This window comes from Plasmodium chabaudi (assembly GCF_900002335.3).
Source record: "Plasmodium chabaudi chabaudi strain AS genome assembly, chromosome: 13".
Classification (NCBI taxonomy): Eukaryota; Apicomplexa; class Aconoidasida; order Haemosporida; family Plasmodiidae; genus Plasmodium; species Plasmodium chabaudi.
Genome location: NC_030113.2, coordinates 1,055,050 through 1,082,760, shown reverse-complemented (window position 1 = coordinate 1,082,760; position 27,711 = coordinate 1,055,050). Strand labels below are relative to the sequence as shown.

General features: G+C 24.0%; 11 protein-coding genes across 11 annotated transcripts; 4 read left to right on the top strand and 7 right to left on the bottom strand.

Moving 5' to 3' along the window:
- Positions 1-59: 59 nt before the first annotated feature.
- Positions 60-3,293, bottom strand: PCHAS_1328900 (valine--tRNA ligase, putative; the record flags this gene model as incomplete). Its single annotated transcript, XM_728987.2, has 1 exon — positions 60-3,293. One exon carries the CDS (start codon positions 3,291-3,293, stop codon positions 60-62), a length of 3,234 nt encoding a protein of 1,077 aa, XP_734080.2.
- Positions 3,294-4,166: 873 nt separating this feature from the next.
- On the bottom strand, positions 4,167-7,538 carry PCHAS_1328800 (conserved Plasmodium protein, unknown function; the record flags this gene model as incomplete). The annotated part of the gene is made up of 1 exon (XM_730071.2): positions 4,167-7,538. One exon carries the CDS (start codon positions 7,536-7,538, stop codon positions 4,167-4,169), a length of 3,372 nt encoding a protein of 1,123 aa, XP_735164.2.
- A 779-nt stretch (positions 7,539-8,317) lies between these two features.
- On the top strand, positions 8,318-9,246 carry PCHAS_1328700 (conserved Plasmodium protein, unknown function; the record flags this gene model as incomplete). The annotated part of the gene is made up of 4 exons (XM_016799237.1): positions 8,318-8,440; positions 8,617-8,724; positions 8,866-8,896; positions 9,104-9,246. 4 exons carry the CDS (start codon positions 8,318-8,320, stop codon positions 9,244-9,246), a joined length of 405 nt encoding a protein of 134 aa, XP_016654555.1.
- Positions 9,247-10,041: 795 nt separating this feature from the next.
- PCHAS_1328600 (splicing factor 3B subunit 2, putative) lies at positions 10,042-12,343 on the top strand (the record flags this gene model as incomplete). The annotated part of the gene is made up of 3 exons (XM_733700.2): positions 10,042-10,131; positions 10,278-10,401; positions 10,566-12,343. The coding sequence occupies 3 exons, from the start codon at positions 10,042-10,044 to the stop codon at positions 12,341-12,343; spliced, it is 1,992 nt and encodes a 663-aa protein (XP_738793.2).
- A 601-nt stretch (positions 12,344-12,944) lies between these two features.
- PCHAS_1328500 (meiotic nuclear division protein 1, putative) lies at positions 12,945-14,230 on the top strand (the record flags this gene model as incomplete). The annotated part of the gene is made up of 7 exons (XM_016799236.1): positions 12,945-13,083; positions 13,163-13,232; positions 13,332-13,385; positions 13,481-13,565; positions 13,716-13,867; positions 14,017-14,103; positions 14,203-14,230. The coding sequence occupies 7 exons, from the start codon at positions 12,945-12,947 to the stop codon at positions 14,228-14,230; spliced, it is 615 nt and encodes a 204-aa protein (XP_016654554.1).
- Positions 14,231-15,040: 810 nt separating this feature from the next.
- Positions 15,041-16,496, top strand: PCHAS_1328400 (MORN repeat protein, putative; the record flags this gene model as incomplete). The annotated part of the gene is made up of 4 exons (XM_016799235.1): positions 15,041-15,199; positions 15,334-15,952; positions 16,128-16,264; positions 16,431-16,496. 4 exons carry the CDS (start codon positions 15,041-15,043, stop codon positions 16,494-16,496), a joined length of 981 nt encoding a protein of 326 aa, XP_016654553.1.
- A 731-nt stretch (positions 16,497-17,227) lies between these two features.
- PCHAS_1328300 (40S ribosomal protein S28e, putative) lies at positions 17,228-17,431 on the bottom strand (the record flags this gene model as incomplete). Its single annotated transcript, XM_729936.1, has 1 exon — positions 17,228-17,431. The coding sequence occupies one exon, from the start codon at positions 17,429-17,431 to the stop codon at positions 17,228-17,230; it is 204 nt and encodes a 67-aa protein (XP_735029.1).
- A 1,600-nt stretch (positions 17,432-19,031) lies between these two features.
- On the bottom strand, positions 19,032-19,583 carry PCHAS_1328200 (U3 small nucleolar ribonucleoprotein IMP3, putative; the record flags this gene model as incomplete). Its single annotated transcript, XM_016799234.1, has 1 exon — positions 19,032-19,583. The coding sequence occupies one exon, from the start codon at positions 19,581-19,583 to the stop codon at positions 19,032-19,034; it is 552 nt and encodes a 183-aa protein (XP_016654552.1).
- A 1,069-nt stretch (positions 19,584-20,652) lies between these two features.
- Positions 20,653-22,695, bottom strand: PCHAS_1328100 (conserved Plasmodium protein, unknown function; the record flags this gene model as incomplete). The annotated part of the gene is made up of 3 exons (XM_016799232.1): positions 20,653-22,225; positions 22,386-22,533; positions 22,641-22,695. 3 exons carry the CDS (start codon positions 22,693-22,695, stop codon positions 20,653-20,655), a joined length of 1,776 nt encoding a protein of 591 aa, XP_016654551.1.
- Positions 22,696-23,360: 665 nt separating this feature from the next.
- Positions 23,361-25,228, bottom strand: PCHAS_1328000 (conserved Plasmodium protein, unknown function; the record flags this gene model as incomplete). Its single annotated transcript, XM_016799231.1, has 5 exons — positions 23,361-23,439; positions 23,757-23,823; positions 23,943-23,989; positions 24,096-24,181; positions 24,341-25,228. 5 exons carry the CDS (start codon positions 25,226-25,228, stop codon positions 23,361-23,363), a joined length of 1,167 nt encoding a protein of 388 aa, XP_016654550.1.
- Positions 25,229-25,895: 667 nt separating this feature from the next.
- On the bottom strand, positions 25,896-27,258 carry PCHAS_1327900 (apicoplast ribosomal protein S10 precursor, putative; the record flags this gene model as incomplete). Its single annotated transcript, XM_016799230.1, has 5 exons — positions 25,896-25,971; positions 26,104-26,377; positions 26,508-26,629; positions 26,740-26,936; positions 27,112-27,258. 5 exons carry the CDS (start codon positions 27,256-27,258, stop codon positions 25,896-25,898), a joined length of 816 nt encoding a protein of 271 aa, XP_016654549.1.
- Positions 27,259-27,711: the final 453 nt, after the last annotated feature.

The following is a 27,711-nucleotide window of genomic DNA, read 5'->3' as shown; positions in this document are numbered from 1 at the left end:
TATTAGTTTGTTGTGAATTTTCAGGGTTTTTTCTTTTTTGCGTACTATGGCAAAATTACCTAAGCATTCTTTAAACATTCATTTATTTCTTCAATAATATTTGAGACCGAGGCAATTTGTGAATTTAGTTGGTCGACTTTTTCGGTGTACATATTTCTAACTTCTTCAGGTACCTTTTGCTCATAATTGGGATCTTTGATTTTCTTTAAATATGAATCTAAAGAATTCTGTAATTTTTTATTTTTATTTATCATGTTGGCTAATAAAGGTTTTAGATATTCTTCAGTAGATTGGACATATATAATAAATTTATCAGAAATAATATCTTTTAAACATTTTTTAATTTGTATTTTTAATTCATCAGATAAATCTTGAAAATCATAATTAACAATTTCTAAAGAATTTAATTTTGCTAATACTTGTATTTTATTTTTCACTTTTTCTAAAAATTCTTTATCTTTACTACTTTTGGCAGATATAAAACAATTTAATTTAGTTTTTGGTGGTATATCAAGATTTGATATAAAAGATCTAAATTGCTTAACAATATTCATAAATACATTCATTTCTGCATTTATTTCTTCATTAACCCATGCTTCTATACATTCTGGATAGCTAGCTATAGATATAGAATCAAATTTGGATTCTTTGTCTGCAATTTTTTGATATAATTCTTCAGTAATAAAAGGAGAAATTGGGTGTAATAGTCTAAGACCATAATCAATACATATATGAAGAGTTTTATTAGCAGCATATCCACTAGATATATTATTATTCTTGGAATATGGACATGTTTTTCCATCCTTTTCGCCACAAGTTTGATCTTGTGATATTTCATCTTCTCTTTTTTCACTCTCTGCTTTTTTATGTGGGCATTCTTCTGAATATGCATTAAGTCTTCCTTTGATTAATTCGAGATATATATCACATAAATCATATAACCAGAAATTGTATGAAGCAAAAGAAACCTCTGAAAAGTTATAATTTTCAAAATTTTCATTTGCACTTTTAATATACATATTTAATCGGTGTAATATCCATTTATCTTCCCAATTAAATGAATGAGCATATTCTGGATTTTTTAGCAAAATGTTAGAATCATCATAATTACTTGGTAATGTTTTTAGAAAAAATTTAATTGCATTCCATAATTTATTACAAAAATGTCTATATCCAACAATTCGATTAATATCTAGATTTACATTTCTACCTTGTTTTAAATAAGTTAACAAACCAAAACGTAATGCATCTGTTCCACATTCTGGTATTCCCTTTGGAAATTCTTTTTTCTGTAATTCTAAAGCTCTTTTAATTTCTTTTTCGGGTAAATTTCCTTCATATAATTTTTGATGTAAGTCTTGTAAACTTATACCATTAATAATATCTAATGGGTCGACAACATTTCCTTTACTTTTACTCATTTTCTCACCTTTCGAATCTCTAATCATAGCATGTAAATAAATTGTATTGAATGGCAATTTTTTCATTAGATGTATAGAAACCATAACCATTCTTGCAACCCAAAAAAATAGTATATCTTGTCCAGTTTCTAAAATTGTATTAGGGAAAAATAAATCTAAATCTTTTGTTTTTTCTGGCCAACCTAAAGAACTAAATGGAACTAAAGAAGATGAAAACCATGTATCTAATACATCTTCATCTTGTACTAATTCAAATTCTGTATTTTCATCAACTAATTTTTTTGCTTTTTCTAAGCATTCTTCATAAGTTCGTCCAACAACCCATTTTTCTTCTTCTTGTTCACATGGATCATTATCATTACTATTCACTTGATCTTCCTTTTTCATATTACTTTTAGTTATTATTTTATAAGCAGGTATACGATGACCCCACCATAATTGCCTAGAAATACACCAATCTCGAACATTTTCGAGCCAATAAAACCATGTATTAACATGTAATGAAGGAAGAATTACAAGTTCTTTTTTTTTAACATAATCAATGGATTCTTTAGCTAAATCGGAGCAGTTTAAATACCATTGTGGGATGAGCATATATTCAATTATATCATTTGTTCGTGAGCATAATGGTAATGTCATAGGGTTTGGTATTTTATCAGACAATAAATTTAATTTTTTTAATTCTTCTTGAATTTTAAATCTACATTCAAATCTATGTAAACCTTCAAATAAAGGTCCACCATTTTTATTAATATGTCCATCTAATGTATATATATTAATATAATTTAAATTATGCCTTTTCATCATCTCGTAATCATTTTTATCATGAGCTGGTGTAATTTTGACAGCACCAGTACCATATTCCATATCTACATAATCATCAGCAATAACTATCATTTTTCTATCTTTAATAAATGGGTGTTCTAATTCTTTTCCTATTAGATGCTTATATCTTTTATCATTTGGGTGTACAGCTACAGCTACATCGCCTAACATTGTTTCAATACGAGTTGTTGCGATTTCAATTTTTTCTTCACTATTTTTTACTGGATAAAAGAATTTATATAAAACACCAACTTCAACTAAATGATTAAAAGATGGAATTTTTACTTTTGTTGGTTTCTTAATTTCTTCATTATTTACTTCGATATCTGATAATGCAGTTTTTAAATGTGGACACCATGCTACTAATCGATTATCTCTATAAATTAATCCGGCTTCATAAAATTGAACAAATGCCTCTTTTACTGCCATAGATAATTTTTCATTCATAGTAAAATATTCTCTTGACCAATCAACTGATGCCCCTATACTTTTAATTTGATTATTAATTTTATTTCCATGTACATCTTTCCATTCATATATTTTCTTTACAAATTCTTCCCTTCCATAATCATGTCTTATTTTGTTTTCTTTTTTATATAACATTTTTTCAACAACAGTTTGTGTTGCTATACCTGCATGATCTGTTCCGGGTACATATAATGTTAAATAGTTTTTCATTCTTTTATATCTAACTAACGAATCTTGAATAGCTACTGTCAATGTATGTCCAATATGTAATGTCCCCGTAATATTTGGGGGTGGTAATACAATAACAAACTTTTTTGCATTATCTTTATTTTCCATCAACTCTTTTTTAGGTTTAAAGTAGCCATTTTCTTCCCAAAATTTATACCATTTTAGTTCGACTTCCTTAGGATCATAAGCATCTTTCATATGCTCCAAATTCCCCTTGATAACACTTTTTTTTTCTACCATATTGAAGCTATTATTTCGTATACTTCTTCGTATATTGTTATTTATTTTTTTACAACGTGATGTATTATTACACTGATAAATTAAACCGTTTAATATTCCTCTTTTATACATACAAACGAGGATAATATACGAAAAAAGGGAGATATACTCCTTTTTTTTTTATCAAATTTATATTTTTTTTAAAGTTTATTTTTTTCTTAAAGATGTAGATTACCCATGGGTTAATAAATTCAAGAATAAAAATGCATATTTAAAAAAATTATAGTAGCCAATTTCTTAATATACAAATATATATTATATATTATGCATCATTTCCAAATGGCTATATTTTTAGAACATCGAAAATGTAGTGAAAAAATAATACTGTTTTTATTTTTTTAATTTAATTGTTTATATATAGATAGAATTTATTTTTTGATTTAATAAAAAGTATTTCATTATATGCATATCTCTTTCATATGCTTACCAAATTTTGTTGTTATATATTTTTTAAAACGACGGTACGTGAAGTAAAATTTGTGATACCAAATATACCACGTTATGAACAAATAATAAAGAAAAGATAAAAAAAAAAACAAATTTAATTAAATAAATAATAGAGTAATTATTAATTTAATGTAATAGGGTTTAAAAAAAAATAGAAATATGGAAATACACAATTTTTATATATGCATATATGTATTTATTTTTTTAATTTTCATTTTAAGACGTTGTAATTGAGATTTCCTAAATTGTTTCCAATGCTTAGGGGAAAAAAGCATTCCTTATATAGGTTTTAACTAAGCATCATGACACACATATATATAACATATGCATATATAATAAATGTGTATGTTTTATATATCTGCTCATTACTGCATACTTAGCATATTATGAGCATGGCGGAGATTAAGATATTTTGGGGACCTAATGAAAGGAATTATTTTATACCCTTGAAAATAACATAAATAAATCCCCATATTTGATGTGCTTCTTTTTTAGTTTTCATATGTACTTACTTTGTATATCTGTATAAAAATATTCTTTCCCGTTTTTATGGTACATACTATTATTTTGGCCATTGGAACTTTTGATATTATATCCCTTTATCTGAAATTCAGATTGATTATAACTATTTCGATCATTTATAGTATTACATATATTTGGATTCGTTTTTTTAGAGGGATTTGTTATTTTAGTATATGCCTCAACTGAATTATAACAATTGTTGTTTGGCGAATTAAAAAGTACTGGCATATTACAATTATCATGAATGCCGTATTTGTTAATTTGTGTCTTTGCTTGATATATCAATTGTCTCATGCCACAGTTTTCACTTTCAGCACCATCCATATAATAATAATATCTCTGATTTTTATCATAAGTCATATTTGATGGTATAATCTTAGCATCAACATTTTGTAGTTCATCCTTCTGTATACATTTCTTTTGATATTTTTGAGAGTAAATATTTTTCGTATTTAGACTATTTATATCTGCATTATAATTTATTTGACATATCTTGTTTTGCATTACAAGGGTTATAAATTGGTTATCCATCATCTGGTCATCTTTTTTATGATTAGTTTTATTTGGAAAGATATTAATAAAATTCTTAGAAAAATGGCCATTCCTTTTTATGTCATCATTATTTATTTTATGAATATGCATATTGTAACTTGTGCAACATTTATTTTCACAATTTTCTTTTGAAAATTGAGAAGGAAAGTTTTTAACTTCATTCATTTTATTGTCTACATTATTTGGCATACAATTATGATTGGAAATGACACTATCAGTGTTTTCTTTTTTGGTTGTTAATAGATTATTTTTATGTGTTAGATTATTGTAAATATGATAAGGTTCTTTCGGTTTCGCATTTTTTGCATTTTCCTGTTCATTAGTTTTTCTTTCTTTTTCCATTTTTCGGTTTAAAGTTTTACTTTGCTTATTTTTGGCTATATGTTTATTTCTAATCTCTTTAAGCGCTTTAATAGTGATTTTTTTATTGCTCTGTTTTAACATACTAATCCATTCCCTTTTGTATCCATTTCTCTCACATGCTAGTAAACAATATTTTTCTGCTATATCCCATACGTCTAATATATAGGCAGCTCTATATAGATCTTTTATTTTCATGTCTCCAAAAGTGGATCTAGATGTTGGAAATAAATTATTTGATGATAAAAGTTCATCACATTTTTTAATATCAGTCATTCTTTTTTGATGTAATGCTTTTCTTAATATTGCTCTCCCATATGTTCCTATTGGAACATTAAAACCAGGATACCAATCAATTAAATATTTTTTTTTTTTTAATTCGCCATGTGAATAATTATTTTCTATTTTTACTGTTTTATCATTATATTCTAATATTTCATTACATTTTTTATTTTCTACACATTCAGAAGGGGTCCTAAGAATATTAAAGCAGCTTTCATTATATTCTTGTCCGTTTTCAAATATCCGGCAATCCTTACTAGAAATTTGATTTTGCACATTATTATTTTGATTGTATATATTATTTTTTATTATATAATTTAAATGAGCATCGTTTTTCTTAGAACAATAATACATTATTTTGTTTCCTGAATAGGTAGACACATTATTTAATTCATTGAAATCGATTTTTTGTGGTTTATTATTTGTTGTACCATATTTAAGATTGTCTTTCACAATGACAAACGGATGCTCATTTTTTTGTTTATAGCTGTATTTATCAGGAATATATTGGCTTATGTCTTTATCTGTATTATCTATTGGTATTTCATGATGAAATATTTGCACATTTCTTCTAATATTAGACATGTTTTGTCTTTCTTTATTTTGATAATAATATTCTTTGCTGATATTATGGGCTACTTTTCCAAATATATCCATTTTCATCCTTCCTTGATTTATTTCTTCAATTGTATAAGTACATTTATTTTTAACAATCTGATAAATTATTCCGTTTCTACATTTTTCTCTCAATCCAGATATACAACACAATCTAATATTTTGTTCATATTTTTGAATTTTATTATAATTTTTTTTATCCCATCCCTTAAAAAATATACGTTGTATCCAATATATTTTGGGCTTTCTATTTTTATTATCATATTTTATTACCACTATATTTGGGTTACATTTTTTTTCTAAAATTTTAAAATTTTTATTCTTTTCATTAAAGCAATTATTTATAAAATAACTTTGAAATGAATAAACGGTATTTCGCATATTTTTCAATTGTGGTATTTCATGTTTAGAATATTCACAACCATTTTTTATATCATTGGCATCTTTTTTTTGAGAGAAATCCTTTTCATCAATATTGTCTTTACTGTAATAATTTTTCACCTTATTAAATTTCGATTTTTTTTTTATGTGTTTTTTTATAACATTGTTAGCCTTTATGAAGCTTCTACATAGGTTATGCAGTTTTGCATGTTTACAACTATTTTTGAAATAGCTAGTTATGCTTGTATTTGATATATACGAGTAATTTACATATGAAATAGGAATTGTATAGACACATTTATTTTGAAGATTGACAATTTTAGAAGGGGTAATATTAATTTGATTATAGGGATCTAAAAAAAGACAATTTTTTTTATTAGATTTATTCAGTTTTCTTTTCTCATCTCCTAAAAGTCTAACATTTTTTCTTTTATTTTTTACATTACAAATAATAATATCATCATAAAAAAATCGGTTCTCGTTTTTATTGTAGCATAATTTATTTGAACTATATTCTATACATTCAGACTGTGTTTTTTCCCCCTCACCATTTGAATCATTATCCCATATTTGGTTTGTTTTTAAAAGGGTTTCAGAAACTTTCTTTATCTTTTTAAAAAAGTCGAGTAAATTAAAATTTTTATTATTATTAAAGTTTTTTATTTTTTTTAATATTCTTTCTTCTTCGAAATTTTCAATGTTATGGGACCGTTTTGATAGTACAACATTAGCTTTATATTTATGTTCACATTTTAAATAATTTCTTTTTTCGTTTTTTTCATCCCCATTTAATATATTATAATAATTGCTCAATATATTTTTAAATTTTAATGAAGACCTTATCTTTCTTTTTGTGTGGAAACTTTTCTGAAATGTTTTATTCAAAATATTAGTATTATTATATGGCTCGATTTTTTTGACATTTATTTTTCTAATTATATCACTATTTATAACATTATTTTTGTAAATGTTTATTTTATCATTTATTGTCTTATTAGTTTTATTTATAGTAATGAGTCCACAAGTTTTTGAGGATTTAGCGAAACTATTTTCAAACACATTCGAAACAAAATTATCCACAAAGTTTATATGGTTACCATTTTGCTCATAATATGTAGACTTATGTAAATGCATTGGGGATGGAAAAGAAATGTGCATGTATATTTTTTTAATATAATTTGCATGAACATAAAAATGGGTATATCATATTCAGCTATAAATTTAATGACATGTAAATAACTATATATACCATGTGCATACTAATATATTCCCTTTTTCTTTTTATTATACAATGCTTATGTTGTATAGGATGAAAATTAGAAAATATGAAAGGATGCTGATATGTTTACAAAACAAGACCAATATGCTACATTTCATTAAATCGAATATAGTTCATAAAAGTGTAACCCACAATGTGTTGGATTGCCATATAAAATGATCCTATTTTGTTATTTTTCATTTGGTCCATTTTTTATATTTTTCTCAAAAAATGCAATAACATTTAGATTATAAGTTTTTTTTTCCAATGCCATCAAGTGTATATACAGATATTCCAGGAAATTATAACGGAACTAATATACATATATATATGCACATATTTATCTACTTTTGTGTAATAGCATATAAGTGTATGTAAAAATTGATCGATCTTAATATATGCATATATATACACATATGTTTGTGCATAGCCCCGTGATATTCTGAATACATCCATATACATATGCAAATATAAAAAGAGATCCTAAATTTTAACTACATTAGACCAATATTTTCTACATTATTTGTGCTTGTAAAAATTGTATATTTATTATTATATGTAAAATTATTTTATATGTTGTACTGTCATCATTTTATTTTGCCCCATTTACGATTCCCCATAATCATTCCTTTTATTTATTTTTTTTTTCTCACTGGGTCTACATATAAATCTATATATAATGAATAAAATAAAAACTTTTCTTTTTTTTCACCTTGCCATATTATTCTTAAAAATTATAGACATAACATGTTCAAAAAAAAATGATGTTCTATATGCAAATCCGAAGTTTTCCCAAACTACAGTATAGACATATTATAATTTTTTTTTCATCGAATTTTTACACATTTTTATGCTCATCTTATTTTTTCTTAAAAAAATAGAGACACAATGGATAGTTAATATATATACAAACTTATACTAATAAAGCAATAAGTAAAATGATAATATAAATCACCTCGTTTTATTACACCTTTTTAGGGAAGTGGCGGTGTAAAAAACACTGAACAAATTGTTCCTAGTTTATTTTCGGAAAAGGTTGAAACCCCTCAGCCAACTATTAACTTTTTTTTAGAAGAAAATAGAAATGTAAATATTATTTTTTTATAAAAAATGAAATAATAATACAAATATAATAGACATCATATTTATGATATATGCTTATATAAAGTTAATTTAACAATTTTAGTGAACGCATATTTTCTTTTTTTTATAATTCCCAATTTTCAGGCATCACTTCGTCTTAAATTGACCAATGAAGGTATAAACATTTTTATCCCACACAATTTGTGAACAGTTTAAAGAGAAAGTGTTTCTTACAGATTTAATATAGTATTATGGTTTTTAATATATGCATCCCTACATGAGCATACGCAAGATACTGGATTTAACGAGCCATTTACATATTTTATGTGTGTGTATGGTAACATTTTAATATGGTTATATTTTATAATTTTGTTAATTTCAGGTAATAGGAATATAAGAAAGAAATTTGCTGATTTCCAAGAATTAAGACAAAATGATATACTAAGGTTTCATGAATTAATGGCTATACAAAATGAGCAATTACATATGATTAAAAATCTGTTATTGGATATGGATAAGCTATAGGATATAATAAATAATATAATAATTTGTGGGGTTTAATTTTTTTATTATTAATTAATTTTTCTTTGTTTTTTTATTTTATTATTTTTGTTTATTTTTTCATAACATTTAATTTAAATATGATGATATGGGTATATTTTACAAACCTCCAAAAAATGTATATAATTTCAATTATTGGGAGAGTTCATAAATATTTTCCATATTATTTTTATTATTTGATTTTTTTGTTATGTAGAAATTCTTACTATTTTATGAAAATCCCACAAAAAAAATAAAAATAAAATATGCTAACATTTTTATATTAATACAAATATTTGATGTAGAAATAAGAAGGGAAAATAACAAAAAAAAAAATATAATAATAAAAAAAAATACAACTCATGTATATATGATATCTCGTATTATATTATTTTATTTAATAAATAAAGGGAATTAAAAAAATCCGCATTTTTATTTTATCATCGTATAATCATTATATTTTTATATTTAATATTATCGATAATATTATCACTAATATTAATGATACCTTATATTTTCCCTCGTTTTGTGACATATTCCAATTTATTTTAAATTGCGAAGGGTGATTAGTTTTAATTTTTAATTATATAATAAAATGAAAAAATTAAAACATCCAATGTTTTTGTTAAGGAAAAAACGAACAAAAAATAAAATTATAATGTTCTGAGGAAAAATATAAAGGGTATAAAATACGTGAATATTTACAAGCATAAAATAAAAGAGTATTGGGAAAGAATACTTCATAAATAAAGTATAACATAATAATTAAAAGTTTAACCAATGGCGGTGTCAGATTTAATAGATATCAAGAAATTTAAGGAGCTTAGGAAAACCGATCCTATAAAAGCCAAGAATCTTATGAAAAAAATAGTATGTAAAAAGAGGATAAAACTATAAATACTTTTATACTCCTAATAATATTTTTTTACCATAAGAAATTACATGCACAAAGAAAAATGACATGATAATATTCATATAATTAAAATATTTTAAAATTATTCTATCTATTTTTGTAGAAAAAGAAGAATGCAAAGAAGTTAAAGCAAGAAAAAAAGGATGATGCATCAAACAATGCGTATGAATCAAGCAATGATGCAACTGCCCCTAATCATGAGGCATATGCTGAATATGTAGAAGAAGGTAAGATAGTGAATGCAAAAAATTGTGATAAACCTTCATTTTGCTTAATCATATACATACATTTGCTTACTTGAAAATGTGTTTAAATTGTGATGCAATTTTCCGGCACACATAAATATATCAATACACCATTTTTTCATTACCTGTTCATGTGCTTTTCACAGAAATCGATGAAGGAATGATGGAAAACTTTGAAGACGTATATAAAAGATTTAAAGTTGTTAAAGAGAATGAAGGAGAAAATGAGTATCCGGTAGAAGAGGATAAAAAAATTATTATGGACGAATTTTATACAGATAATGAAGATGACGACGAAGAAAAAGAAATGAAAAATAATGAATTCATTTCTAAAAAGGCATTAAAATTATTAAGAAGACCATCAATAATGAAATTAAAAGAATTTGCAACAAAACCAGAACTTGTAGATATATGGGACACAACAGCTAATGATCCATATTTTTGTGTTTGGCTAAAATGCTTAAAAAATTCTGTCCCAGTACCTCAACAATGGTGTCAAAAACGAAAATACATGCATGGGAAAAGGGGAATTGAAAAATTGCCATATGTTTTACCACCATATATTGAAGACACAAAAATAAGTGAAATAAGACAAGCTATAAAAGAAAAAGAAGAACAAAAATCATTGAAGCAAAAAATGCGTGATAGAGTTAGACCCAAATTGCATACCATGGATATAGATTACCAAACACTCCATGATGCATTTTTTAAATATGCAACAAAACCAAAGTTAGTAAAATTTGCGGATGTATATTATGAAGGAAAAGAATTTGAATTAAAAACGAAAAAGTTTAGACCAGGTGTAATATCTGAAAGATTAAGAAAAGCTTTAAATATCCAGCCTAATGATCCATTACCTTGGCTAGTTAATATGCAAAAATATGGCTTACCTCCATCATTCCCATATTTAAATATTCCAAGTCTAAATGAACTAACTAAAGATATGAATACAAAGAATATTAACAAACCTGGCCATAATACAATGTTCAATCCCAATCAAGATACTGGTGGACTAGCTCCTCCAGGTGTTGGTGACGGTACTACTTCTGATTTCACTGCTAATCAAAATCGACAAGGCAGTAATATAAAAACAAGATATGAAACTGTTGATGAGTCCGGAAATATTGTTTATGGCAATTTTATATCACAGAGAACCAATGACGCAAGTAATAATAAATATGCAGATGACTTTTTATGGGGTGAAATTTCTGAACATTTCGAAAGTTCCGAAGAGGAGGAAGAAGAAGAAGAAGACAAAGAGAAAGGAAGTAAAGATGGTGAAATAGTAAATTCAGATGATGAAGATGATGAAAAGAAAAGCCGAAATGTTGAATATAAGGATAAAAATAATTTAATGGATTATCCTGAACATATAAATTTAAGTGATAACTTAAATGAAGATTTATTAAAAAATAATTATGCTCAAGGTATTTATAGTGTAGGAGCCACCTCAAAACTAACTGGCTCATATACTCCATACATGGAAAATGGTTTAACATCGGTAGATTTAACTTCATTTGTATCAGGGTATGAAACACCCAAATATGGATATAATAATAATTATATGAATCCACAAAATTTTAAACCATATACAGTTTTACAAAGAGAAGAAGTACCTATATCACAAAATAATTTATTTTCATCAAATGCCAAGTATAAAATTAATCCATCAAATATATCCGAAGCAGGAATATCAACACCTTTTACAAATATAGGCATAGGTACCCCACATGTGAAAAATGAAATAGGAAAGGGATTGAATGCTAACACTAATAATTCCACTATTGATGATATTAGAAAAGAATTAAACAAATATGAAGAAACATCAAATAAAATTAAACTTGTGTCAGCGCAAGTCGATAACCCGAAAAAAGCTACAAAGGATGATAAGCAAAAAAAAAAAAAACGATTCTTCAAATTTTGATCACAAAAAAATTATGTAACAAGGCAATTTTTTTAATTAGAAATTTGGAATTTTTTTTGTTTTGAGGAAATTCAAAATTTTCTCAATTTTTTTTATAATATTTATACCTCTTTAAATATTATAGTTTCATTTTTTTTAAACTATTGGTTTTACTATTTTTCACAATGTCTAATATAAGACAGTTATTCTGCACACATAATTTAATTTTTTTTTTTTTTTTATATTGGCTAGTCATATTATCATAGCTAATCCATTAAACAACTCTATTTTTTTTCGCTTTTTTTGTGTATATTGAAAATTAATTTTTGTAATAAATTTACGTAGAAAGATTTATATCGATTTAATGCATATAAACGCTTTCTAAATAATATACTATTTAATATGTAAAAACGAAAAATAAGCATATTATGTATAAATAGTGTATATACAGCTTATTGTCTATAAAAAAGCTAAGTGGTTTTCTGTATTATATGGTATAGCATACAAATAAATCGATGATAGATATTTGGAAATACTAAAAAGGTTTATAACAAGAGTAGTAATAGAAATATAAGTGGTAATAACTGTAAATTATTCTATTCTTACATTTTAACAAGTAATAATGAAAAAAAAAGGGAAAAGTAATGAGGACAAAAAATTAATTTTATATGACATTATGCTTGAAAGTGAATCTTTTTTTATTTTAAAAGAATTGGAAGCCTTAGCACCAAAAAAGGGAATTCGATCAATCTTCGTTAAAGGTTAATATATTTCTATCGGCATGATTAATAGTTCTATTAGCATTCTTAATATTTATTTTTTTGTTTATAATTGATGTAGACTTAGTTCAGCAATTGATTGATGACAACAAAATAAAATCCGAGAAGGTTGGAGCACAAAATGTTTTTTGGTATACCTATTAATCCATAATTCTATTTAGCAACACTAAAAGATGAAATTCATATATAGGCTTATATTTAATCGGTCAATTTTTCTACACGTTTTAAAGGATTCTAAAAACTGAAGAATCTTCTATTCTACAAAATAAATATCAAGAATTGAAGTATTTAAATTTGTTTACAATAAAAAATTTCATTTTTTCATAACCACCTATAGCTACCCATAATATATACATATTTATTTATTTACTTTTTAAAGAGATAAACAAGAGGAATATGAAGAAATGGCAAAAGTGGAAAAGGAAATCTATACTAAATTAGAGAACTCATTATCTTTAAAAAATGTATTGAACAAAGTTTATATTATTGTTTTGTCTACATGACCATTTATTGGTTGTTCTTTCCTAGCGACATTTTTTTAATTTATAAATACTTTATCATGCATATATATATTTTTTCATAAAATGGCCAATGAGGATTTTATGTTTTATCAGGACGAACTAAAGGATATATTGACAGAAGTTAAAAATGTATTGGATAGTATAGAGATTAAAAAAAGTGAACTTGATAAATTAAAAAAAACTGATATAAGACAAATAGAGAAAATGAAAATCCAAAGCAATTTCGCTACCGAATCTATAGAAAGGTGATGAAAATATGTGTACATATATATATTCATATTTTAGGTTCTGTCTCTTTTAATGGGCATACCAAAATTTGGACACATCCCATACCTTTCAATGTTAGCTTTTGTAGCAATGATTTTACATTTTCTCTTTATTTTATATTTTAAAGGTGGAATAATAATATTTTCTTATTGAAACAATGGATACAAGACCGAACTAAAAATTCAGGAGATATTGTTGACAGATTATTGGGAATGTAATTTATATTTAAAATAGTATAGACATATATTACGCAAAATATTATATTGAAATATATGGGTGTTATTCATTTTTTACATTTTTTTTTTTATTTTAGAAAAGACATATTTGATAATTGGAATTAAATAGCCATATGATATGCATTATAATTCTATATGTACATTATGCAATTAACTGTATATTATATATGAAAATGTCATTTTTTATATAATCTAGCTAATTGATGAGATAATGAAAGTATATCCAATGATATATTATAAATATAAATGGATGTATATGTGTGTGCATATTTATATATATGTGATTCGAAAAAATAATTAGACTGACACAACTGTTAGATTGTTTTTGTAAACTTAATTAAACTTCATACTATTTTTATTAACAAAATTTTGTAACACTTAAAATGTGATTATATTTAAAAAAAAAAAAAAACAATGACGAACGGAATTTATAAAATTGTCATGTAACAGGTGTAACAATGGTCTATTATAAATATATATAAAATAAGCAGATATATGCATGTGTGTATATTTTATTTAAATAAAAAAATATAAGCACACTATAAAGTTCATTCATCATTTTATAACGAGCAAAAACTATGAGAATATAAAAATATATATTTTTTTGCTTTTGTTTTTTCCATCATAGACAAATATATTTAATTTTACTTTAAGGAAAACAATGAATGAAAGTTAAATAAAATTGTTATCCGAATTAAATTTGAATAGACATATCTACAACTTTAATAATTTTTTTATTAAGGCATGTTACATTTTTTAATAAGTGTGCATATACGCATAATATATTTTTTTTAAAGAATTAAAATTTTTGATAAAAACTGTTTTTACTTTTTTAAGGCCCATTTTCATCCTTTTTTCATGATAAATAAAATTTGTTAATTTTGATATACATATATTTCTAAATATAACTTTAAAATGAGATGCTGTTGTAAATCATCTACAAAGACAGGAACTAGTAATAAAAAAAACGGACAGAAAGAGAATAATGAAAAGAGAAAACCAATTAATTATGATGATCTTCCAATTGAAACCCGTACATTAAATGATGGGTCTGTTTATGTTGGAACTACACTAGTACGTTTGCATACGATTTACATATATGCTTATTCAATGTAAATATATTACCATAAAAAAAGGACAAACACAATTATATTGTATGCATACCTATATATGCACATTTTACTCTCACCATTTTTGTTGTTTTACAGGATGGGAAATTACACGGTAAGGGAGTTTTAAAATACAAAAACGGAGAAGAATATGAAGGTGAGTTTTATAATGGGAAAAAAGATGGAATGGGGAAATGGAAAGATTTAGAAGGAGATAGTTATGAAGGACAATGGAGTAATGACAGAAAACATGGGCATGGGATATATAAAACAAAAGAAGGGTTTATGTATGAAGGCAAGTTTGAATCAAATATGAGACATGGATTAGGGACTGTAACAGCACCTGATAATACAAAATATACATGCAATTTTACTAACGATGTAGAATCAGGAGAAGCAGAATTTTTTTTTGCAAATGGCGATCATGCATTAGGTTATATAAATGAAGGATATTTACATAAAAACGGAAGATATGAATTTAAGAATGGAGATATTTATGTTGGTAATTTTGAGAAAGGTCTTTTTCATGGGAAAGGATATTATAAATGGGCTGACTCATCACATTTTTCTTATTATGAAGGTAATTATTTTCAAGGAAAAAAACATGGAAGTGGAATACTTACCTCTGTTGATGGTACAATATTATGTGGTGATTTCAAAGATAATTATATAGATGGAGAATTCTTAACTATTAGTCCTCAGGGAATTCAAACAAAAGGTACTTTTTTATTTACATATTTTTTGCTATGTTATATATATTATGAATGTAGGGTGTCTATTTTTTCTTCTTAAAGGAAGACAATATGTCTTAGTTTCGTTTCTTTCACATTTACAATAATTTTTTAATTTCCTTTCCCATGGACAATCTCTTACCATTGTGCTTTATATTTCAGTTCTGTATTCAAAAAACAACCACGTGAAAATCTTAGAAAAATTCGACGAAAAAATAAACATAAAGGAAGTTCTCAACCATACAGAAATTAATACCACCATCTTTTCAGACCCAGACTATTACAAAAATTTATATAAAGTAAGCATTAAAGAGATAATAAATAAAATAAAATCCATCATGTATTGCCATTTTTTTGCATATGTTAAAAGTTAATGACGTGTGTTATAGAGAAAATGTAGGAAAGGCAAGAAAATATTTTCCCATATATTTAAACACGTTTCTATGTATTTTCTCCCCTTTTTAGATACCAGAAAAAAAGAAAGCCATGTTTCGAATTCAGTTAAAAAATTCAAAAAGCAAAAAAGCTTAGAATTGTAGAGAACTACAAAATGGTGAAAAGAATTCGTTACTTTCTATTTTTTCCATAAGACGAAAAAAATATAAGAACTCGTAATTAGCCCACCTATTATTATCCCCGTTTTGATATACTCAAAAAATAGAGGTAATAAAAAATCGGAGCAGTTGTAAATACAATTTTTCCTTATATAATATTGCCAATATAAGTATAGCAAATATGATTGATAATACAGATTATCTAGTATTATCATAACAAAACAGGGGCATATGTGCATATGCATTATTCTTTTTCAGTTATATTTGATTAATATGAAAAAAGTTTTATATCAAATATTTTATTTTTTTTTTTTAAGTGTGTATAATATATAGTACATATGTATGAATATAAGTATATACATGACAAGGAATTTTTTTAAACTATGTCCAGGAGAAAAAAATATATACGATAAAAAAATAATACAGAATAAATAGTATACGCATGTATATACATTTATTTATATTTTTTATGTAAACGATAATTAAAATAATTCAGTTTTACTTAGTATATAAGAAAACCAAAAAAAACAGCATCATTTTTATAAAAAATTTTACTGATTCTATGTTTTCCGTTTTGCCTTGAAACCAACTCATATCTTTCTGTGTATTTTTTAGGGTTAACCACAACTATTATCAAATTGTATATATACTATATGCATAGCATATAATTTATGTACTAATTTGATAATATTGTGAATAACCTTAAAATTAACGTAATCTTCTTGCTTCTCTTTCTGTTTCTAATAAAGCTAAAATATCACCTTCTCTTACTGGACCTTTAACATTTCTAATTAAAAATCTACCAGATAATTCGCTATCTCCCATAAATTGTGCCCTTACTTGTATGACACCTCCTCTGCTTCCTGTTCTTCCTAATACTTTTTCAACTTTTGCTAATTTTGATTTTTCCATTTTTATTTAATTTAAATATTATGTTAAAAAATGTGGTAAGAAATGATTTTTATTTGTTTAAAAAATATTTTTTTAAAATTGTATATTCATAGATATATTAATTTTCTGTTTAATTATTAAAATGGAATTTATATAATAATTTGTTAAAGTATCTTTTGAAATTTTATATTTATTTTGTTAATTGTAGTATGTTTTGTTTTATTAATTTTTATTTATAATTTTAAATTATTTTATTTATTCTGCTTTTTATATATTATAATATTTTTTATTAAAAATGCAATAAAGCACATAAATTATACATATACTATTGCTTATATATTATAATGTATATATAACTGCTTTTTTGCCTTTTTTCAAATTATAATATTTTTTTATGTATTGTATTTATAAAGTATTGGCAAAAATGCCCTTCTTTATTTATATTATATGCACATATTTTTTCCCCTATATATGGGTATATATAAAAAAATAAAGCAAATAAGTTCAAAGCGTTTACAAAGTAATTATATTATATATATCGTTTTGCGTGCCATATATATAATATAATATTTATATAGCATATTACCTTTATTGATAACCTTAAAAAATTGTTCCCCACAAATTGGTGATTCAAGTGGTATGCATAAAATGGATAAGCCGATTAAGAACAAAAAATAAATGTATTTCATGATATAGAACATAAAATAAAAAAAATATATGATAATAAATTTTTTCAACATTTATTTGTTTTTTTATTTGTCATTATTTTTCCTTTATTGCTATAATACTGTAAAAAATATTATTTACTATTCTCTTTTAAAAGCCTTAAAATGATATAATAGGGTTAACCAAATATGGAAGTACATATCTTGGTATTTTAAATTTTATTTAATTACGAAAAATAATGCAAGTATATAGATAATTTTTTATTTTAAAAATGTAAAAGTTCTATTCTTAAACTTTGAAAAGATTCGATCACCTAAGACATTATATTGAAATAAATATAGAAAAAGAAAGTCAACACTAAAAAAGTTAAAGCATCTTAAAATCATTTTCCATAATGTGCTACCAAAATATGGGCATATTATATATGGAGTTCTTAAAAACGTAATTAAAACGAATTAATACAAGATTTGTTAAGAGAGTCTCATAAAAAGAATAGCAAACAGAATATGCATATTTATAATACATGCATATCATTGTTATGTTTTAGAAAAATACTGTCCTTTTTTCAATTATGAGGTTGCATATTATTTGTTACTTTACCTTTTCGGCTTACAATAGATTATAGTTCCTTTCTTTCGTTTTTATATTGTAAAATGAACTATAAATTAGGGTTTAAAAACTGTACCAAGTTAAATGGTTGCGTTGAGGGAAAATTATAAGTTTATAAACATTATATTAAAAAGGAATAGTATATAAAGAAATAACTAATTATATGAATTATGCATATACAGAAAAAAAGTGGAAAGAAATAAATGAATTAACTTTTTATAAAAGAATTAATATAGACTTAAAAAAGGTGTTAATTATTATGCTACACAAAAAAAAAATATATAAGTTTACTATTGGCTTGTTGTCTTTCTTTTTGAATAATAATATATTTTTTTTTAATTTCTGGTTAATTTCCTAAAAGTTCATAATCATCTTTGGATGCTTGATGTTTTTGTATATGTTTAAGAATTTTGGATCCATCTGCCCATTTGATATGATCTTCTAAATTTCTATTTATATGAAAAGCGGGATTGTTAATTATGTCATTTCCTACTCTTACATTTCCCTGTTGAATATATGTTATAGCTAGCTGAATATTTTGAACGAATTTGAGCATAACAAGCATTACTGATAATCTTCTTCTACAAAATGAAGAAACAGATAATTTTTCACATTCCGCCAAACTTGATTTACAATTTATTAAACCCATTTCATATAATTTATCCAATAGTTCGTCTGTCATTTTAATACGAAATTCATCATTTTCAGGTAATAATCTTAATTTTGATACCAATTTTGTAATATATCCACATATTTTATTATATTTTGTATAATCCTCTCTATTTTGAATTACATATCTTCTTAATACTTTAACTTCTCTTACATTTTGTGTCCTTTTCCAATCATAAAAATTTACTTTTTTTAACAACTTTTGCTCATGATATTTCAGTTTTCTCATTTTGTAAAAATATTTATATTCACTTTTTCAAAAAAAAAATTTAAATAGCTAAATGTTGTATTATTTTTTCCTAAATGATTTTGAAAAAAATATAACATTTATCAAAATTATGAAATCAAACTTAACCCTTCTCTATATCAATTTAAATATATAAATTTGTGTATTCTTATTCGTATTTATGTGATTGAAAATATATAAATTATGTTTCTTAAAAGTTTGTATTTATGTTAATCTCATTTTTTGTCTTTCTATTTATAAATACATATACCCCACAATATAATAACAAATTGCTGGATAATTTTTTTATAGAAAATTGGCTGGATTTGTTTATTTTATATTATTTCCATTTTATTACAAATTTGTATTATTTTATGAAATATATTTAGTATTATTTTTTATATTTTATTTTTTTAATTATTATTTTTTGGTAACGGGAATAAAAAACTTTTATATAATCATTTTTACATGAGCAACGGAAGAAGGGCAAACAAAAATAAAAAATATAATTGTAGTTTTATTTAATCGAAATGTTACAGTTTTTTTAACAAAAAAAATTGTGAATACTCATAAAAAAAATTATAAAAAATTAATTAATATATAATAGCAAATATAAAATTTTATTATTCATTTGCAAATGGAAAATCGCTTTAATCACAACAATAATAAAAGGGTGATCAAAAGTGAAAAGGCATAATGAAATTAGCAAGCATAGAAATATAATAAATAAGCAAATATATATAGAGAGAGATAAAGAAATATGTATACATACAAACTTATTTACCCATGGTAAATTAATATGCGTAGTTGTTAAGCCTGTTGAAAATGTTCCTGTCTTGATATATATGAAACAATTGAACTATTATGCTATAAGGATAGTAGACTTTAAACAAATTTAAGTTAATACCATTATTGTCATTATATATGCATATATTTTATTTACTTATTTTGGAAACCCAATATTTTAGTATACTATAAAACATATCTTGTGATAAAACCACTTTAAACATTGTATATGCATAATAGGAGGGTTTAGATTGTAGTTAATAAAAATATGGAAATTATTTTGTGTTTATTTTTTATTTTCTAAATGATTTTGTTTACTATTTATGACAAAATTTGGGCGTTTTTTTTCTCTTTCGTTAAAGTCTACAGTTTGTAACTGATCATTTTTATACAATGCCACTTCACCAATATTATCAATAAAATTTTGAAAATCTTTTGAAAAAATAAATTGTGTATTAATATTATCAAACCCTTTATCTATATTTCCGGGATGTGTAGTTTTATAATTTTTTGCAGTTTGATGCAAGTATTTATCCAAATCACTATCTCTATTTTGCAAAGGTAAGCTTTTTATTTCTTTGCAAAATCGATCTTCAATTTCGTAACGATTGGCATTGCTTCTCCTATTACTTTCCGGATTATTATCACTGTTATTTCTAGCGATTTTTTGATAGTTTTGAGTTGATTCAGTTAGAAATGTGTCGATGTTTTTTTCTTTTTCATGGGCATATATATGATTTCTCTTATTAATTGGGGTTTCTTTTGGTTTAGTAGACAAATTTATATTTATAGATTTAGTCGACGTAGTAAGAGTATTTCCATACATACTATATGCATTGTTGTAATAGGTCTCTCGTTTATTTTTATCAGCCATATCATCATTAATTTGACTTTGAGAAAATTTATTATTACATAATGATTGTATTTGATTATAAAATTGGTCTTGGTTTATATTTTGCTTAGCACTCTTTTGTAAGATATCATTATAAATAGGGTCAAATTTAAGACCTTCTGAATATGTCAATAATTTAATTGTCGAACTTTTTAATAATTCAAATTTATTTAAAAATTTACAAATATAAAAAAATTGATCTTTGTGTATTGGTGTATTAATTTTATAAATATTTTCTCTTAATAAAACTCCTTGAGGATAATTAAATATACCTTTATATAATTTAACTTTAATAATTTTTTCAATACTGTTATTATTTAATATATATCCATGTGTGTCAAGCCAATATGTTTTATAATTAATTTTTTTCTTTTCATTTATATTTGATTCGACAATATTTAAAATAGTTGCTTTCATAGAACAACGAGGCAAACAATAGACATACATATTTTCACACACATCATTTAATGGCAATACTTTATAAATATGAATACTAATTTTTAAGTGGATTTTAATTATATATTTATAATTTTGTTTTTTTATTTGATTTAATATATTATATTCATTATTTAGTATATTAAATTTGAAGCCAATACAATTGAAATATTTACAATTACTATCATAAAATTTTGATTCTATAATTGTATCCATATTATCTCCAATATGTATCCATTTACCACTTTCTAAATATTTACAAACTAATGTAAATTGAATTATATAAGACAATAAGCATTTTTCTATTTCCCCATAATTATTATTTACAACATTTTCTAATTTTAATAAAATACAATATTCTTCTTTTAATTTTTCAATAATTTTTTTTAAAATTATATTACTTTCTTTATCATTATTATAACATAATATTATTTTATTCGATACACAAGTTCCCATTATATGATTATCACTTTTCATTATTATATATCTTGTGATTTGGACGCTATTCCGGATTGATGTTCCTTGATCATCTCTATAAACATTTTATTAAATTTTGGAAAAATATATTTGCAATTAAATTGGGAACTGTATTATGAATATATATTAAGCCATGAAATTTCATTTTTTTTTATTATTATATGTAAATAGGTCTATCAAAAAAAATAATTGAATATTGCACTTTTTCCAATTACCTTATATCAAACAAATATCTCGAAATGACCAAGTCTTCAAATAATAATTCCAGGTATAAAATAAAATCGTTTTTATCCAAATTTGTATTTGGATACATTCTCGAATTGTGTGCTTCTTCATTTTCTTTTACGTCTTTCCTTATGGAGGCTATAAAAAGTAGGAAGATATGATAAGGAAAAAGTTCATATATGTAGGAAATGCCAAAAATAATTTAAAAAAATATATAAATTAAAATAACGGTAAAAGGAATATACCTGTTATAAGTTTCCTTTGATATTCATTTGATAAGTTTCCATAATTGTTATTCATCTTTTTTAATCATGTTTATAATTGGAAAGGCAAATAAAAGTTACACGCACACAACAAACAAAACAAAATATAATAATCCCAGGATAATCGGCATAAAACTAAAATGATGGTGAAATAGAATAACCTACAAAATGTATAAGTAAATGTGAAAATTTATTAGTTTTTTCATATACTTATTTTTTAACGAAACGTGCACAAACAACGAATTGTGTAGAAAGCAGTGCATGACAAAATGGGTTAAAGATCAAGCATAAGGAAATAAATCAATAGCTTAAAAAAGTAAACAAGCACAAATTTAGTAAGACATAAATGCATATTTCGAGTGGAAATACATTACATGTTTACAAAAATAAATATATCTGAGCTGGAATAATCCCGTACAAAAGCGGTGAGTGTAAATATGTATTAATGTATATATATACTATACTAGTGTTTGGCTACTTTTTCTTAAATATTATTGTGTGCGTTTTTTAGGTGTATGTTTAAGGATATATATTTAAAAGATTTCAATTTTTTATGTTTGTATTCATTAATATTTTGGAAGAAATATATAATTGTAATTATAGTATTATTCAGCGAACGCAATCATGGATATATAGCATTTACAAAAAAAAATGCAAACATATAATAAATGCATATGTTATGATAATATTCCCCTATACAAATTATAAAAATGTAATCGAATTTGTTTCGAGAGCGGGTTGCACAAAATAACACAAGTGAGTTCCATTCATATTGTATTCCCTTAAAAAAAAAAAAAATCGAAATAGCTAAATAAAATAAAAAATGTTTCAAAATGTAAAAAAATAGTATAAAAAGGATATACTATATTAAAATTAACAATGTAACAAATTATTATATTTACAAAAGGCTTCGATAAATAAAAAATAAAATAGTGGCAAAAGCAGTTCCTTCATATATCCATTGTGCACACGAACTAGCCATGCTTACATAAATTTTGCAAATGTAACAATAAAAAATAGGCATATAAAAAGTTTTGAAATTTAGATATTAAGTAATGATACATAGGCATGTGTATGTTTATATACATTTTTATTTACTTTAAAGTAAACTGAAGACGCAGCACCCCATTCTCTTGAATGTCCAATCTAATATAAGAACTTATATCTGATAAAAAATTAATAAGAGAATCGATATAATATATATACAAATGTTGTGAAAAAAAGGTATATTCAATTCGGCATTGAGCACGCTATATATTATAACACAAATGCATATATAATTACTTAGGGCTTGTGGAATTTTCGACAAATCTCGCACTCTATAACTAAATCTGAAAAAAAAGACAATGAATAGAGAACGAAAAAGTTAAAAACCACTTGAAAAATGTAAAATTACATTATATGCTTCTTAATATATACGTATGTAGGAAATATTACTTTTGTTCTGCTATGATTTTAAAATCTTCGAAATTTTCTTTTGGCATTAAGTTAACTGACCTTTGATAATTTTTATTCTTCGTTTCCTATAAAAAAGGTTAATGCATATGTATGCAGATATAGTTAAATAAATTCGAGGAGTGTTAAATGGGCATCGATTTTAATATTATAAATAAAGCTCTCTGCGTCTACTATGTAAGCTTTATTTTAACAAAGCAAGTGCTCATGTAATGTTAAATATTTACAATTTTGAGAATTGACGTTTTATCATCCACATAAGGGCTTATATGAAAAGTAATATGGTCATCGCTGTGTCTAATTAAATATTCTAGATAGAATGAAAAAATGGTTGATTGCAAAATAAAGTAAGTATAATCATTATTTAAAAATGTATGCTTTTCTAATTTACATATTTGATAATAATAATCTACAATTATACTTATAAAAGTTTCTGATGTATCACCATCTTCATCAGTTAAATGTAAAATTAATTTTCTGTCTATGTAATCAAATTTAATATTTAATATAACCGGATTTAAAAATTCTAATGCGCTTAATAATTTATATGGAGACACAAGAAATTCAACAGAATTTTTTATTGTATTATCCATTTGATATATTTTTTTTCTAATATAATATTCATTTTTCTCATTCTCAGTATATTGGACTTTAAATGGTGATACCGATTTTAATTTAATTACTTCTTTATTTTCATTGTCTATAACATGTGTTGTAAATAAATCATCGGAATTAATACTTATTGATTCATTTTCATCATAATATTTTGCATTATTATATATATTTGGTCGTTTTTTTTTTACATTATTATTTTCATTTTTTTTAAGTTTCGTTCCAATTTCTTCGTTTTCAAAAATGTTATAACTAGCAAAACAATTTGAATCTATAAATAAAAAACAATATATTTGCTTGCACTTAGATAAACTTCTAAGCATTAGACCCTCATAAAATAAATTAAATAAAATATAGTTGTCCAATTCTACATTATTATTTGTAGATTTTTTGGATTTCATACTATTTTTATTATCGTCAACATTCAATAAAGCTAATGCATTTTTAAAAAAATTTACATTTTTAACTGAAAAATTATAGCTAGTTCTTATTTCATCTTTCATCTTTTTTTGACAAAGATAAATAAATAATGGCTATTATTTGGAAGAAAAAAATAATATACAAAGAAAAGAACAAAAAAAATATAACTTTTGAAATTTATTGGAATTTATTAAATATACACATTATTAAAACTGGATAAACATTGTAAAAAAAATAAACTATATTAAGTAAAATTTAATATAGAAAAAATGTGAAAAAAAAAAAAAATAAAAGGTATGAAAAAATACGATTATTTTATAAGCTCATGTTATTGATCTAGTATTATCAGAATGGTTCAATTCATATGTCGTGTGTATCATCATTGTTCTATTAATACATTATTTATTTGTTTTTTAAATAATTTAAAAAAAATTTTATTTTACAATTCCTGTTTGTAGAATAGCATATGAAAAATATTTGCATACAGGTTTTGGTTTATTTGTAAAATCGTAATTACACCTTTGTGTGAAATTATGTACATGTTAAAGAATTCAGTGGTAGTATAGTGATTCATTATTTTTTTTTCGAATTTTTTATAACTATTTGGATATTTATTTTTGTTATTTTTATTTGCTGATGTTGTAAAAAATGAAAAACCCAAATTAATTATTCCATTTAGTCAGCAAAATATCATGATAAGATATGATCAAACGTGTTTATTGTTTCCATTTTTATTTTGGATATACTTAGCTAATCAAAAGAAAGAGACTCAATTTTTTTCATTAGCTCTTCATTTTCGTGGTACCATTTTTTTTTTTCCATAGTCCTATAAAAAATAATAAAAAAGCGAATGAAAGAAAAGGACAAAAAATATAAGCACACTAATTAAAAATAGTATACACAATTTTATTTGCACACAAAATATGTTAAACAAATAGCTATAAAATGATATACTTACTTTTTGTAATAATGTTGTAGTATCTCTAAAGGGTATTTGTATAAGTCAAAAAAATTTCTTGGTAGTCTTACATTCATATATTTAGAATTTTCTAATAATAAATCCACATACTTTTTTTTTTCCTTAGCATTTAATACATTAGTATAATATTTACTAACGTATTTTTTTTTTTTTAAATTTTTAAGGTCCTCTTTTTTTAAGCCCTTATAATTTTCTTCAAAGTAGTACTCAAATCCAACAAAACGAGGCAGCTTTACTGATAAAAAATTAGTGACTATTCAAAAAAGGAAACATAAAAAAGTAAGGATGTATATATTTAATTATGCATAAATAAGTTGTGATGTCTTGTTCTTATTCAAAGGAAACTTGCACACAAGTATGATCATATTATGTTTGTTACTTACATTGATTGTTTTTTAAACTAATTGAAGAATTTAAAAAAATGTCTAATTTGCAGCCATACTGTTTTATTTCAAATTGTTCTCTGCTGTCCTTGTCAACATGAGGTGATCTTAAGAAAGTAAATCTGCATAAACAAAATGGAAAAGAAGATTTTCTCAAATTAGTAACATACTAAACTGGATAAATAGATGAAATAGTAACTGAGATAGTAATAGCATGCCCATTTTTGTTTACCGTTTTCTTATCGTTTTTTTTGGAATTGGTCCAGAAATAATAAACTGTGGGTATTGACTAATTTTTTCTTTAATATTTAAAACAGCTTTTTGTAAATGATCAGAAAAGTATGAATCCAAAACAATACGAAGGTGATAATTGTTTTGCCACTTCTTTATAATATCTAGCTCTTTTAGGCCGCTATAAACCTTTTCTTCCTATAAAATGAAATAAATAAGGGGAACATATATGAAAAATGGTTTAATAATAATCAAATATTTTGTAAACATTTTTTCTGTTCTTTATATTATCATAAAATAAGAAAGACTCTTGAAAGTTTCACATATAAATAAGTTACAACATAATGCATATATATTTTTCTTGTTTCATTACATTGTTGTAAACTCTTGTGACTTTTCTCAGTGGTTTTATTCTTTCATAACGAAATGGAGTTTTTTGTATTGGTTTTATTTTAAAGGCATCACTAATATTATAAGTATAGTATACTATTAAAAAAATAAAATGAAATTTCAAGTTCATTTTTCTAAATATGTGTTTGCTTCAATATTCCATTGTTCTCGTTTTTATTCTTTCATAATGGTATAATACAAAAATTAAAATTCTTCCCTTAGAATGTATATCATTTATGAAGCTAATTAAATCGTAGGTATCAATATCACATTTTATTTATTCCGCTTTTTATTTTCATTTTTTATGTTTTTCAAACTAAGTATTTAATCGAAATATATATGTATATGAATAATAAATCAGTTTGAATATTTTAAAGCTTTACACATAAATAATCACACAGCCGAATTGTCCTAAGAAAGTTCCATCCCACATTTTGAAGGCCAATTTGTGTATCTATGGATATAATTGTGGGCTTGAAATTGTGTATATTAGTACAATTTAGAGGAAATTAATTTTTTTAATTTTATTATTTTTTCTTATACCTTTTTGAGAAAAACAAAAGTTTGTGGTGCATATAAGCAT